Genomic DNA, 15,941 nt, shown 5'->3' with positions numbered 1-15,941 from the left:
CTGCCAACAACTTCTCATGTCCATCCTGGCTCTTCTTAGCTCTCTCTTTAGGTCTTTTCTGGCTAACTTGTAACTCTCAAGCACCCTAACTAAGCCTTCATGTCTCATCCTAACATAAGCCTTCCTCTTCCTCTTGACAAGAGATCAATTTCTTTAGTAAACCATGGCTCTCTTGCTTAACCACTTCTTCCCTGCCTGACAGATACATACTTATCGAGGACACACAGTGGCTGTTCCTTGAATAAGCTCCACATTTCAAGTGTGCCCATCCCCTGCAGTTTCCTTCCCATCGTATGCATCTAAATCTTGCCTAATGGCATCATAATTGCCTTTCCCACAGCAATAACTCTTGCCCTGCAGTATATATCTATCCCTTTCCATCACTAAAGTAAACATAACTGAATTGTGGTCACTATCACCAAAGTGCTCACATACCACCAAATCTAACACCTGGCCAGGTTCATTACCCAGTACCAAATCTAATGTGATCTCACGCCTTGTTGGCCTGTCTACATACTGTGTCAGGAAACCATCCTGCACACACTGGACAAAAATTGACCCGTCTAAAGTACTCGAACTATAGTATTCCCAGCCAATATTTGGAAAGTTAAAGTCCCCCAAAACAACTACTCTGTTACTCTCACTCCTATCTAGAATTATCTTTGCTATCCTTTCCTCTACATCTCTGGAACTATTCGGAGACCTATAGAAAACTCCCTATAGGGTGACCTCTCCTTTCCTGTTCCTAACCTCAGCCCATCCTACCTCAAACATCTTTTCTGCCACTGAAATACTTTCCTTGACTAATAATGTCACACCTCCTCCTCTTTTACCACCTTTTCTGCTTTTACTCAAACATCTATATCCCGAAGCCTGCAACAACCATTCTTGTCCCTGCTCTATCCATATCTCCTAAATGGCCATAACATCAAAGTCCCACGCTGCAAGTTCACACACCTTATTCCAGATGTTCCTGGCATTGAAGTGGACACACTTCAAACCACCTTCCTGCTTACCGGTGAACTCTTGCAATCTTCAAACCATATTTCTGACCTCATTACTCTAAATCTCCTGGACACTGGAACTACAATTTAGGGTCCCACCCCCATGCTGAATTAGTTTAAAACCTCCTGAATAGCATTAGCAAATATTCCCCCCCAGGATATTGGTATGCCTCTGGTTCAGATGAACAAAAACAAAATGAAGAGTTTTTTCAAATTGTTCAGTCAATCTAAAAAGTTAAACCTTTAAAAATTAGTAATAACTATTCAACATGCAACATATAAAATACTTCACCGAAAAGACAAAGTTCAATGGTTGAAAAGCAAATATTTCAAAAACTTAATTAAAAAGGAACCTATTGCAATTTGTAGGTGGTACATTCTTGATAGCCTGGCCATGAAGGTTATTCAATTAATAAATAACATTATCAAATTGACCTGCAAATTTACCTTGCTCTCTGCTCCAGCATGCTGACGTGCAGCTGCAACCATCTCCAACTTGGCATTGTTAGGGACATTGGCAAACCGCCACTGCTGCGACAAATCCAAAACTGTTCTCTGGAACCTAGAATAAACCAACATATCATCAACATTCGACTTTCATCACATATCAGTGTGGTTAACATTCATCCCTTCCAACTACTGAAGAATTAAAGAGAACATTTTTAAGATTTCCATTTCACTTTACTGTCTTACTTGTGTGATTTGATTTATTTATTGCCACATATACCTAAATAGTGAAAAGCTTTGTTTACGAGCAGTACAGGCAGACCTTAGTAAACAAGAACAAACAGATCATAAGGTGAAAGAAAAACTTAGAGGCATACAGGTTACATTGCACAAAGCATGCACTAGACAAGATCAACATTAGCAAGATCAGCATTATTTGAAGTTAGAGAATCCTTTCAACAATTTAGTAACAGCCAGGAAGAAGCTGTTCCTGAATCTGCTGGTGTGAGAGTTCAAGCTTTTTTATCTTCTGCATGATGGAAGAGGTTGTAGGAGAGCATTACTTTCTAATATTTATCTTAAGAATCTACATGTGACCATTATTTACTAGAATGTTAAGGTTACATTTGGAAGAATAATTTGTAGCAAGCAATATATTTGTAGCAAGTAATAAAGGATGACACATACTGACCTGACCTTTAAAGCTACCACTTTAATCTATCTGAAGGGCAATGTTACTACAATCAGAATGCTGGAAGGAGAGTGTATTGTCATCATTCCTTTATGTAACTCGAGAACTGTTTTGAGCAATATATGAAGAGTTCCGAGGTAGATAAAAGCATATGTATGTGGATGTATGTCGTTTCAGGTGAAATGGTGAGTATACTTATTGTGATGTGAAAGATACCACAATTGCTTGAGACAAGCTGAATGGACCAAACGAACCAGTCGATGTAGCACTGCTCATTTATGCAGAGACAGTTCATGGAACAGGGAATGTTCTGCTGAGATTAAGTATGGCTCCTTGTAGTCTGCCAGGATTGAAGTCACATAGATTTTTAACAGGGCATCAATCAGATTGTTGCCACAGCAAAATAATTTGGACCAAGTTTTGCACTGCTCTAAAACAAAACACTACATCAAAAAGAAAGCTCATCATCCAATTAATACTGCTGGACCAACCACAAACAGAAAGTACTCCTTCTGGTACAAAAATGCCACAATAAGCATAAAAGGTAAATGAGGATTGTCTGTTTTTCAATGAATCTTTCTTTGCTGTCCCGAAATCTTTTTCCATGTCTACTACAGATGAACAAATTGAAGAAATCAGTTTGCTGTCTCTGTGTGTCAGCACCAGTTAAATTTACATAGTATCCTTTTACATAGTTTAATCCACATCAAAAAAGATGATGTTCAGTGAAGAATTCCACCAGTAAACCACATCAATTTGCAAGAAGGACTTCATCAATCTGCTTACAATTCTAGTAAAGCCGGAAACAAAAATGCTACTATCTAAATTTTTTCTCAGAGCAAAATAAAAATTGAGCAACAGAAAATAGTTGAAAGCAGACCTTATACAATAACACTAAAAAGTCTAACCCCAATTCAGCCAGCTAAATCCTGGTCTCTAGTGGGCATTACAACTTACATCTACATAACACATCAGGAAGCATGGTGGCACAATGGTTAGCACTGCTGCCTCACAGTGCCAGAGACCCGGGTTCAATTCCCGCCTCAGGCAACTGTCTGTGTGGAGTTTGCACATTCTCCCCGTGTCTACGTGTGTTTCCTACGGGTCCTCTGGTTTCCTCCCACAGTCCAAATATGTGCAGGTTAGGTGAATCGGCCATGCTAAATTGCCCGTAGTGTTAGGTGAAGGAGTAAATGTAGGGGAATGGGTCTGGGTGGGTCGATGTGGATTTGTTGGGCCGAAGGGCCTGTTTCCACACTAAGTAATATAATCTAATATAGCAGAATATCCCAAGGTATCTTACAAAGGCAAGTGATAAAGATACCCAAAGAGACTGGGAGGGTCATTCACCTTAGCTAATTACTCTACCATTCAAAGGGTGGGTGAATGCATGATTGTGAAGCATCAAAGCAAGAGGGATACAGAAATAATACCAGCAGAAATTAGAGCACATGGAAAGCTATGGAAAATCTGTAAGCAACTGCGCAAATTTTGAATTCAAAGCATCAGAATCAGCTTCAAACTATCAACCTGAAAATTGTTACATGGAAGATCAACTTAAACTTTTAAGTCTATTTGGTGTGAATAAGCACAAGCATGAAACCGATTTGATTCATTCAATCTATGTTACCACGGAAGTTGCCAGATTGATCTGGTGCCACACATTGACAAGTACATATCAGTCTGCAAAGTTCCCTCACCTACAGCAAGCGTGCTAAATTGCTCAAGCATGTATTGATTTGCAGTAACTAAGCTTTATGGTCTTAGAAAGGAACAAGCCAAATTCAACTCTGCAGCACATACCCCATTATAAAGCAGCATGTCTGACTGACTCTAAGTATTGTTACACCAAAGGATAGAGACTTAGCTGCAATTATTTCACAAATACGAAGCATTATGACAAAATTATTCAACAAATTTTTAAAAGAGTGATAAGCAGGATAACAATTTGCCTTAGATGCCAGGGTATTAACAATCCACTGTTTCGATCTTTTTTCCCCCACAGATTTAACTATGACTATCACAAAATTGAGGATAATCTGAAATCTTTGGGATGTTATACATGAAAGTTAACTATTTCAACAACAAAAAATAAAATAAACTTATAATCGCAGAGAAGTAGGTTGGCAGCATCTCTTCCAGCACATTTATATTCGGAGATAAAAAAATCAGCCAATATTAGAAGTTCATGAGCTTTAAAGATTCTTACTTCAGACCATATTCCTCGGGATCCAATTTCTGTTTTCTACACACCTCTTCTAAAACCTAATAAACAGAAAAATATATTGACACATAACAATCATTTTGCATCAGAAAAACAAATCATATTTGGCTGTAGCATAAAGTTGGGAATTATAATAGTTATCTTCAGCGGCAAAATCAGATGAAAATCAAAACAAAAAAATGTTCCCTTTCCTTATTTTACTTGACTGGGTTATATGTTGACAGGGGTTCAAACCAAAGTTCAGTGCAGGAGTATCTATCCAACATTGCCTAACTCTAACCAAACCACAACTCTTCAGTTATCTACAAATAAATTCCAAAAGGTTCCTATAACCTCAAATGTATATCTAGCTGGGTTTAAAGATAATGGGCGCTGCTTCCACATCATTTTGAAAATTAAACATTCAATATCTTTTGCTATACTTGCCAATTAGTAGCATATTATTTTCATCATCATACATTCTTAAACAATTTTCCTTTGGGAGATTGAAGGGTGATCTTATACAGGTTTATAAAATCATGAGTGGCATGGATAGGATAAATAGACAAGGTTTTGTCCTTGCGATGGGGAGTTCAGAACTAAAGGGCATAGGTTTAGGGTTGAGAGAGGAAAGATATAAAAGGGACCTAAGGGGCAACTTTTTCAGGCAGAGGTTGATGTATGTATAGATTGAGCTACCAGAGGAAGTGGTGGAGGCTGGTAGAGTCACAACATTTGAAAGGCATTTGGATGGGTATATGAATAGGATGGGTTTAGGGCAATGAATTCTTCCAAGGGGCCACATGAGAAACCTGAGCTGTGTTGAAGGGCCGTACAAACAATAAGTTGAACATAATTCTGCTCAGTATTAGTTTTCTCCCATTGTAAAACGTACTAAATTATATAGTTTTGCACTGAAACTATAATCAAAAGAATAAGGATATTCTTTTACAATAAAGATATGAAATCTTAAAGTAGGTCAAATACAGAAGAAATAAAACAATAATTTCAGTATTTCATTTTATTTTTAACATGTTAAGCTCACAAACCAATAATGAAAAGTTGTTTCATTATTGTTCAGTATCACAAACAACTGTATACAAAAAGCAATAAGTGCTTTTGATGTTTTTCAATTCATTTTACTTGTTTAGTGAGAAAAATCCAGTCTGTTTTGGGCTTGAACAAGTGCACTGAAATCTGGTTGAATGTCTGAGGTGGATATGTGAAGGACAGCTGAGAGGTGATCATCAGTGATAGAGGGTCTGTATTTGGATTTGTTGAACTTCATCACTGAGGATGTCTGTTCGCATATATAGGTAGATCCAAAGAGGACTAGAATCTTCTGAGCATGCCTCCTCATGTGTAGAAAGTTCTCCTCTTTGAGGGAAGAGTAAAAATCAAGCAGTGAGACTGACCTAAAGTACTCCAGAAGTGTGTCAGACTGCAGGTCAATGAGTTCAAGCTGAACATCACTAGGTGCATTCTCCACATTGCATGTAAATGGGGAAAGAATCATGTGCATTTCATTCTCAAACATTTTCAAGTCTTGAAATCGCCTTGAAAATTCACCATGCAGTGCTTCTAACATAGATGAGTACCTGTGGAGGTGATCAGTTGAATATGTGGCTTCAGTCAGTGTTGGCAAGTGAGTGAGAATGTTGCCCTCCATTTGGCTTGAGAGAAGCTGCAAATTTTCATAAAAGCCTTCACCAAGTTGTACATTTCAAGCACAAAAAGGCCCTTGTACTGCAGTTTCACATTTCGTTCATTCATAAGTGCAGTCACATCAACAGCAAAACCAAGGTCTGCAATCCAGTCTGCATCTGAAAGCTGTGGAATGCCATTCCTTTTCTTCACACAGAAATCTTGAATCTCTTCTCTCAGGTCCCGTACACTTTTCAGCATTTTGCCCAGGCTGAGCCACCTGACAGCTGTGTGGTAGCCTATGTCACGATGTTCAGTCTCATTTTCCTCCAGAAGTGCAACAAACTGCCTGTGATTCAAAGCTCTTGCCCTGATGAAGTTAACTATTTTAGTTACAACATCAACCACATGGTTAATTTTTAACACTGACTTACACAACACTTCCTGATTTTTAATACAATGCAAAAATACCAATTTCTGTTCAGGGTCAATTTCTGTCACTTTATCCTGCATTCTCTTTAAGAGTCCAACATTTTTTCCAGTTAGATTTGGACAACCATCCGTTGTCACACCCGCCAGCTTGTCCCATTTTAGTCTCAACGTGTCCAAACAGGCATTTACCTCCGTGAACAAATCATTACCAGTTGTTGTTCCTTTCATTGACTGCATTGCTGCCAGCTCCTCCGTGATTTTAAAGTCCGTAGTTATGCCACGTACGAAGATGAGTAGCTGGGCTGTGTCATGCACGTCGCAGCTCTCATCCAAAGCCAAGGAAAAAAAGTCAAAGTTGACCACTCTGTACTGCAGCTGAAGCTCCAGAGTTCTCGCGCTATTCCCAATCCTTCTCGTTACAGTGCGCTGGGAGAGGGGCACATTCTCAAATGCCTCCTATTTCTCTGGGCATATTAGTTCTGCAGAGTCCAACAAGCACTCCTTAATAAACTCTCCATCAGAAAACGGTTTACTGTTTCTGACGATTTTGTGGGATATGACATAACTTGTCTTGGTGTGAGCTGACATTTTGAGGGCTAGCCAGCAAGCATCACTTTTAGCTGTTTACACACATACACGCGCATGTGCATCCATACGTAAATTTAAAAAAACATCCTTTTCAAAACAAAAGCAACACAGCTGCATTGTGTGCATGGCGTAAATACTTTTTCATTTATGTTCTAATTTAAGATTGACCTCATGCGGGCCGGACAGGAATGACCAAAGGGCCGGATATGGCCCATGGGACGTAAAATGCCCAGGTCTGGTTAGAGGGACATGGGCCAAGTGCTGGCAAATGGGACTAAATTAGTTTAGGATATCCGGTCAGTTGGACTGAAGGGTCTGCTTCCATGCTGTACATCTCAACGACTCTATCGTATTTCAACAATTGAAGAAGAGGTTTCCACTAGAGGTAGGTCAATATTTATCACAGATCATTGGAATAGGAATATTTGACAACTCTGTTTTAAAATATCCAGTATGACAATAGCAGTATAAGAGTATTATTTAGCTTTTCCTTGTTTTGTTTTTGGAGTCCGATTTCCAAATACTCCTTAAGTACTTGTGTCAAACTGATTTACACTGTGAACAAATCACAAAGCAGTTACTTCTGATCACCTAGGGATAGTGATTATGTTTTCACATTCTTAAGCAAACAGCAATTTTAGGATTAGACATATCAGATTTTTCAATGTGCTAAGCAGAAATAAGCTAAACAATAAACTGGCTGTCAAGTTAAATATATTTTGTTGCAATTTTTGTATAATAGATTTAGTTCTCTCTTGACACCTAGTTAAAATTCTTTCTATCTCCAATAGTTATGCAGTGGTAGAGTTCATTTCAGATTTGATATTTTAATTTTTTGTCATAATTTATTAAATGTAACAGATAGAATTACTAACATTTTTAGAATCTAAAATGTGACAAATGACTGCATTATTGTGAAATAATGTTGGCCTGAGTTCTTGGTTCATATAGATATATCAGCAGAGTAGATAAGGTAGCTATAAATGTATTTATTCTGATCAAAAGGTTTAGAACAAGGAGGTAGAACCCCAATTTTAAAGTTGAGCTACGCAAAAACAATCTCAGAAGTACTTCTTCACACAAAAAGTGATGAATATTTGAAATTCCCACCCCAAAAAGCAGGTGACGCTGGGGCTCAATCAAAAAATTTTGAACAGTTATTAGTTGGCTTTGTTAGATAAGTACCTTATGGGCTTAGAAAAAAAAAATAGATGGATTTAAGATAAATTCAGCTACAATTTATTGAGTAGGACAGGTTCAAACAGTTAAATGAACTTCTGTCTCGAAGTTTCTAACCTATAGAAAATAGACAAAACTTTCAACTTAGGCCCATCTGTTTGCTTTGATTTTTTAAAAATCCTAAACACTTCTTCCAAAAGAGCAGGGAGTTCTCTGTGGGCTAACCAACATTCCTCCCTCAACCAACAACACAAAAAGATTTAACTGGTCAATCCTTTCATGGTGTTTGTGGTACCATGCTGCGTGCAAATTGGCTGTCGTGTTTGTCTACAAAAGGAACTACACTTCAAAGAGTAATTCATTGGTCATGAAGTACTTGGGGATGTTTTGAACACATAAAAGGCACTATAAATAGAAGCTTTTTCTTCCCTCTTTTAGATTTTTTCTGCCAAAGAAAATGTATTTAAAATTGGTAACCACATCATCTGCACATCATGAGCATGAAGCAGGCAAAGAATTCCACCTTCCCTATGAACACAAGCAACTTTCAAGGAAGTCCCATCCAAAACCAGATGGTAGAACTGAAACTTTGAAGTTTATACACCATGTAAAGAGAAGCTGCAAATGGGGATTTTGCAAGTTTGCAAACTGTGCATTTGAGAAGGGGGTTACTCAACTCAGCCCAAAAGTAGGGCAGCTGGCAAACCTATTTGATGTGAACTAAGGAGTATCTTTTATGAAAAGAGTTTCATTATTTTAAAAGGAGTTGGCATATGAATGCAAAGATATGTAAAGTTTGAAAACAGTTGCAATTTAACCGTTAACACAAGGAAAAAAAAATTTCCAACCCATGCGCAACATATTGTGAAGGTAAATAATTAATACAGAATAACTCACAAGAAACATAGTTATATTTGGTCCCCTCCTTCTCCACTCCCAACACCTCCACAGCAGCTTCTCAAGCAATCACAGAAGGTGCAACACTTGCCCGTTTACTTCCTCCCTCTTCACTATCCAAAATTTCAGGCACAAATTGCAGGTGAATCAACAATTTACCTACACTTCACTCAATTTAGTATACTGCCCATATTCATTGCTCACAACGTGGACTGCTCTACAATGGGGAAATGAAATGCAGACTGGGTGACCACATTTGGAATATTATGAACAGGTTTGGGGCACGTATCTAAAGAAGGATGCAGTGGCCTTGGAAAGGGCCCAGAAGAGGGTTACAGGAATGATTGCCAGGGAGAGATTGAGGACTGTGAATCTGTACTCAATGGAGTTTAGAAGGATGAGAAGAAGGATGACTAGTAAGTCTGGATAGAGTGGACCTGAAGGGCATAGCCTCAGAGTGAACGGATGACACTTTAGAACTGAGGTTAGGAGGAATTTCTTCAGCCAGTGGCTGATTAATCTGTGGAACTCATTGCCACATAGGCTGTGGAGGTGAAGTCATTGAGTGCACTTAAAATAGAGATAGATAGGTTCTTGATTTTTGAGGGTTATGTCAAGGCGGCAGGAGAATGGAGTAGAGAAAAATATCAGCCATTACCAAATGATGGAGCAGATTTGATCAGTCAAATATTCTAATTCTGCTCCCGTATTTTATGGTCTTTGCAGAATATCCACATACTGTCCATAAAAATTACTCAGCTTCCAGTTGCCTGCCACTTCAACACACCGTTGTGCTCCCTGACCAACATTTTATTTCAGGCCTGCTGCAATGCTCCAGTGAGGCTTAGCAAAAGCTAGAAGAACTGCATTTCATTTTCCATTTTGGAAACCTATAACCTTCAGGAATCAATGTCAAGTTCAATAATTTTAGACCCTGATTACCTCCTTCCATGTCCTTCATCCTCACTTTCTAGGGCCCATCATGATATGGTCTCCTTTCAGCACAGCCACCCCAATTTAACCTACTCATTGTCCCCATCATCAGCTTTTCTCCTTCACTGGCTTACAACAACCATCTTTGTCTGGCTAATTTCCTTTCTCTCTCGGTTCTCTGCTTCCATCTATCTGGTCACTCCTTTTTCCTGAGCTGAAACTTTATTGCTGGAACAGCTCAGCAGGTCAGACAGCATCTAGGGAAAAGGAGATTCGACGTTTCGGGCACATGCCCAACTCCTTTTTCCTCCCAACCCTTGTTATCAGCATAACTACCATATTTTTTTTAGTTACTATCAGTTGTGAGGAAGGGCCACTGGACTCAAAAAGTAAGAGCATAAAGACGTGCAACATGGAAGCAGACCTTAGGTCCAATTCATCCATGCTGACCAGATATCCTAAATTAATCTAGTCCCATTTGGCAGCATTTGGCCTATATCCTCCCAAACCCTTCCGATTCATATTCCCATTCCGATGCCTTTTAAATGTTATAACTGTACCAGCCTCCACCACTTCCTCTGGCGGTTCATTCCACACACACACCATCCTCCATATGAAAAGGTTACTCCGAGGTCCCTCCTAAATCTTTCCCCTGTCACCTTAAACCAATGCCCTTTAGTTTTGGAATCCCCTGCCCTGAGCTAAAGACCTTGAATATTCACCTATCGACACCCCTCATGGTTTTATAAACTTCTATAAGATAACCCCTTAGCCTCTGATGTTCCAGGGAAAATAGCCTCAACCTATAGCTCAAACCCTCCAAAATCTAGTAACAGTGAAATTGGGCCATTTGGCCCATCAAGGCTACTCCACCATTCAATCATGGCTGATTTCAACCCATTCTCCTGCCTTTTTCCCTATAAGTGAATTTGAAAATTGGGGCAGCACAGTGACTCAGTGGTTAGCACTGCTGCCTCACAGTGTCAGGGTCCCAGGTTCAATTCCCACATCAGGCGTCTGTGTGGAGTTTGCACATTCTCCCAGTGTCTGCGTAGACAAAGATGTGCATGTGAATTGCCCATAGTGATAGGTGCATTAGTCAGGGTTAATATAGGGTAGGGGAGTGGGTCTGGGTGGGTTACTCTTTGGAGAGCTGGTGTGGACTTGTTGGGCGAAGTGCCTATTTCCATACTGTAGGGAATCTAAACTCTTGATAACTTTACTAATTAAGAACTTATCTCAGTCCTAAATACATTCAATGACTTGAGTTCGACAGATTAACCACACATTGGCTGAAAAACAATCCTCATTTCAGTTCTGAAGAGTTATCCCGACATGCAGAAGCTGTGGCCTCGGATCCTAGTCTTTCCTTCTAGTGGCAACATCCATTCGATCCAAGCCTCATAGTATTTTGTAAGTTTCAATCAGATTCCCCTCATTTTCATAAACTCCAGTACAGACCCAGAGTCCTCAACTGCTTTCATACAACAAGCCCTTCCGCCCCAGGATCATTCTTGTAAATATCCTCCAGACCCCCTCAAACACTAACACATCTTAGATACAGGTCCCCAACATTGCTGACAACATTCAAAATGTAATCTGAGCAGTCTCTCTCAGTCTCAGCAGTATATCTCTGCTTTTGTTGAAATGTATGCTGACATTACACTTGCCTTCCTAACTGCCAACTCAACGTGCATGTTAACTCTGCTTTCTCTCCTCAGATACTGTCAGCTCTGCTGATTTTCTCCAGCAATTTGTTTTGCTTTCAGCTTGTCATATATGTAGTATGAATGTAAATTAAATAAATGATTAAAATGTGTAACCCAGAGCAATATAATATTTTTTTTATATATACACACACATACACAAATAAATATATGTATATAAAAATAATGTAGGTGATTGACAAAATGAGGAGATATGTAACCCATGATCAGCATATTGCTGATATATAGTATGAAGCTACAACATTAATACAGAATAAATGTGGATACCCCCGCCTACTGTTTTGTATATATTGTAGTATGAAGGTAAACCAGAGGAGGATTTATGGTCAATAAAGATTTGCAATCTTAATGTTGCTGTTGCCTGTGTGAGGCGGAGGTCTGACTCAGCTCCAAACGCCAAGGCCCGGTTTTACCAGGGGAGCACAGAGAGGAATCCTTCCCCTGGAAAGGCGGTTGTCAGGAGCGGGGATTCCGGGCCGTCTCTCACCTGTAGCAGCGGTGTACTCGCCGCCACTCTCACCTGCTGCCGCCTGCCATTCGGCGCCAGCACCGTAACCGCCGCCGCCATCCCCGCCGCCGCCATCCCCTTCAAGCGCAGCTGGAACTGGCGCAACGCGCACGCGCCGAACATGAAGGTGCGCGCCAGGGGGCTGACCCCGCTCTCTCTCAGTCACCGCGTGCGCGTTCCAGAGGGAGGGAACCGCCGCGCACGTGCGCGTCACCGCGCTGTCGGGGAGCGCGCACGCCGTCGCTGAGGGTGGTCAGCCCTCATCCCCCAACACATCAAGAATCAACCAATCAAAGAATCCCCAGTCCAGCCAATCAGTGCAGCCAGTCCACTGTGTCCAATCACATCAAGAATCAACCATAGGATCCCCAGTCCAGCCAATCAGTGCAGCCAGTCCACTGCGTCCAATCACATCAAGAATCAACCAAATCAAAGGATTCCCCAGTCCAGCCAATCAGTGCAGCCAGTCCACTGCATCCAATCACATCAAGAATCAACCAATCAAAGGATCCCCAGTCCAGCCAATCAGTGCAGCCAGTCCACTGCGCCCAATCACATCAAGAATCAACCAATCAAAGGATCCCCAGTCCAGCCAATCAGTGCAGCTAGTCCACTGTGTCCAATCACAACAGGAATTAAGCAGTCAAAGGATTCCCCAGTCCAGCCAATCAGTGCAGCCAGTCCACTGTGTCCAATCACAACAGGAATTAAGCAGTCAAAGGATTCCCCAGTTCAGCCAATCAGAGCACCCAGTCCAGTATGTCCAAAAACATCAAGATTTAAGCAGTCAAAGAATTCACAGTCCAGCTAATCATTGTGGCCAGTCCAGCAAATCCAATCACATCAAGAATAAACCAAAGGATCCCCAGCCAATCACTGTAGCCAATCCAGCAAATCCAAACACATGTGGGCGGCACGGTGGCACAGCAGTTAGCACTGCTGCCTCACAGCACCAGAGACCTGGGTTCAATTCCCGCCTCAGGCGACTGACTGTGTGGAGTTTGCACATTCTCCCCGTGTCTGCGTGGGTTTCCTTCGGGTACTCCGGTTTCCTCCCACAGTCCAAAAATGTGCAGGTTAGGTGAATTGGCCATGCTAAATTGCCTGTAGTGTTAGGTGCAGGGTAAGTGTAGGGGAATGGGTCTGGGTGGGTGCGCTTCGGTGGATCGGTGTGGACTTGTTGGGCCGAAGGGCCTGTTTCCACACTGTAAAGTAATCTAAAATCTAAAAAATAATTAAGCAGTCAAGGATCCCCTTGCCTAGCCAATCACTGCACCAGCCTAATATTTCAAATCACATCAAGAATCAACCAGTCAAAGGATGCTCAATCAATTACAGTAGCAAATCCAGCAAATGCAATCACATCAATAATCAACCAATCAAGGGTTGTCTAGCCCAGCCAATCACTGCTCAAGCCCAATATGTCAAATCATAGCAAGAATCAGCCAGTCGAAGGATCCCCAGCCAGTCCAGCAAATCCAATCACATCAAGATCTGTGGTACTGCAGAGTCCATGGACCATGTATCTATGGAGTGTGGCACCCTCTTTTTAGTTTTATGGAAAACCTTCTCCTCTGCTTTTGATTGCACTTCAGTCCCACACTCCTGATCTTTGGGCACCCAATGAGACCGGGGCGGATAGGTCAGAGGATCTCGTCGTGGGAGGTGCTCCTGGGCCTGGATAAACTGACCATAAACAGGTCCAGGTAGCGGACCATGGAGGAGGTCATTATGGCCAATTGGCTGCCCTTCTTCCATGGTTACGTTAGACCCCAGGTATCTCTGAAAAGGAGCATGCTGTGTCCATCAACACCCTTGAGCTGCTCAGGGAGAGGTGGGTACTGCAGGGAGTGGAGTGTTTGACATTCCCCTGTAACTCTATTTTGATATAACAAATCCAATCACATCAAGAATCAACCAGTCAAGTGATCCTCAGCCCAGCCAATCACTGCTCCAGCCCAATGTAGTCATTTATATAAATGACTTGGATGTGAACATAGGAGGTATAGTTAGTAAGTTTGCAGATGACACCAAAATTGGAGGTGTAGTAGACTGTGAAGAAGGTTACCTCAGATTACAACGGGATCTTGATCAGATGGGCCAATGGGCCAAGTGGCAGGTGGAGTTTAATTTAGATAAATGTGTGGCGTTGCATTTTGGAAAAGCAAATCAGAGCAGGAGTTATACACTTAAATAAGATCCTGGGAGTGTTGCTGAACAAAGAGACCTTGGAGTGCAGATTCATAGTTAGAGTCGCAGGTAGATAGACGTTTGGAATGCTTTCCTTTATTGGTCAGAGTATTGAGTATAGGAGTTGGGAAGTCCTGTTACAGCTGCACAGAACATTGGTTCGGCCACTTTTCAAATATTGCATGCAAATTTGGTCTCCTTCCTATCGGAAGGATGTTGTGAAACTTGAAAGGGTTCAGAAAACATTTACAAGGATGTGTCCAGAGTTGAAGGATATAAACTATAGGAAGAGGTTGAATAGGCTGGACCTATTTTCCCTGGAGTATTGGAGGCTGAGGGATGATCTTATAAAGATGTATAAAATCATAAGTGGCATGAATAGATGGGGAGGGGGAGTCCAGAACTAGAGGGCGTAGGTTTAGGATGAGAGGGGAAAGATATAAAAGGGACCTAAGGGGCAACTTTTTCACACAGAAGGTGGTGTATATATGGAATGAGCTGCCAAAGGAAGTAGTGGAGGCTGGTACAATTGCAACATTTAAAAAGTATCTGGATGGGTATATGAATAGGAAGGGTTTCAAGGGATATGGGCCAAGAGCTGGCAAATGGGACTAAGTCAGGTTAGGATACCTGGTTGGCATGGACAAGTTGGACCGAAGGGTCTATTTCCGTGCTGTACATCTCTATGACTCTACGTGTCAAATCACAACAAGAATCAGCCAGTCAAAGGGTCCCTATCCCAACCAATCACTGCAGCCTTCAAAGTAAATCTAATCATGTCAAGAGTCAACCACACAAAGGATTCCAACTCTACCCAATCGCTGCAGTCAGTCCAATATGTCAACTCACATCAAGAATCAACCAGTCAAAGGATTGGCTAGGCTGGGATATCCTATCAAGTCAATTGGTGCATGAGATCTCACCCCCCCCTCCCCCCCACCCCCCCCCACCTGCCACCCCCCCCCCCCAGCTCAATGTATTGAACATAAATTTGATACTAAACTCAGTCGTAAACTGTGAGGAGGACCATGGAGAATTCCAAAAGAATATTAACAAGTTGGTGGGGTGGACAGATAGATAACAATACAGAGAAGTGTGAGGGAATGTTCAGAAAAACATTGAAAGACAATATAAAATAAAAGGTACAATTCTAAAAGAGTTGCAAGAGTAGAGGGACTTGGATGTATATTTGCACAAATCAATGAGGGTGGCAGGACAAGTGAAGACAGCATAGTATCCTCAACTCAACCACTCGGGGCATAGTGTACAAGAGCAAGGAGGTGATGTTCAACCTGTACCAGAGCTTGTCAACTTCAAGTATATCCAAGTTTATTCAAGACTTCTTCCTTATTAATTTTGAACTCTTCTAGTGACAGAGTAATCTTTTCTGTCACCATGTCTAGACAGGACCCTTCTCATTTGTAGAGACAAATACAAATTATTCATTAAACACATCTGCTATGCCCCCAACTTCCATCTATGAATTCCCTTTTTGGTC

At 41.2% G+C, this 15,941-nt stretch overlaps 1 protein-coding gene across 2 annotated transcripts in view; it reads right to left on the bottom strand.

Moving 5' to 3' along the window:
• The window catches only part of aspscr1 (ASPSCR1 tether for SLC2A4, UBX domain containing), a 225,808-nt gene extending 213,444 nt beyond the window's left edge, over positions 1 to 12,364 (bottom strand). The window contains exons 1-3 of one of the 2 annotated variants that reach the window (XM_043714988.2): positions 12,233 to 12,364; positions 4,352 to 4,407; positions 1,452 to 1,566 (exon numbers count right to left, since the gene is read on the bottom strand). In XM_043714988.2, the coding sequence (XP_043570923.2) occupies positions 1,452 to 1,566; positions 4,352 to 4,407; positions 12,233 to 12,328 (267 nt within the window). In that variant the 5' untranslated portion in view covers positions 12,329 to 12,364. The remainder of the gene's footprint in view (positions 1 to 1,451; positions 1,567 to 4,351; positions 4,408 to 12,232) is intronic. The other variant, XM_043714990.2, reaches the window with a different exon arrangement.
• Between the last annotated feature and the right edge of the window lie 3,577 nt (positions 12,365 to 15,941).

The sequence above is a fragment of the Chiloscyllium plagiosum genome, unplaced genomic scaffold (assembly GCF_037043375.1).
Source record: "Chiloscyllium plagiosum isolate Xiang-an unplaced genomic scaffold, Cpla_swu_hap1 HiC_scaffold_25, whole genome shotgun sequence".
Lineage (NCBI taxonomy): Eukaryota > Metazoa > Chordata > Chondrichthyes > Orectolobiformes > Hemiscylliidae > Chiloscyllium > Chiloscyllium plagiosum.
Note: the sequence above shows the minus strand (reverse complement) of the source record. Positions and strands in the feature narration are given on the sequence as shown.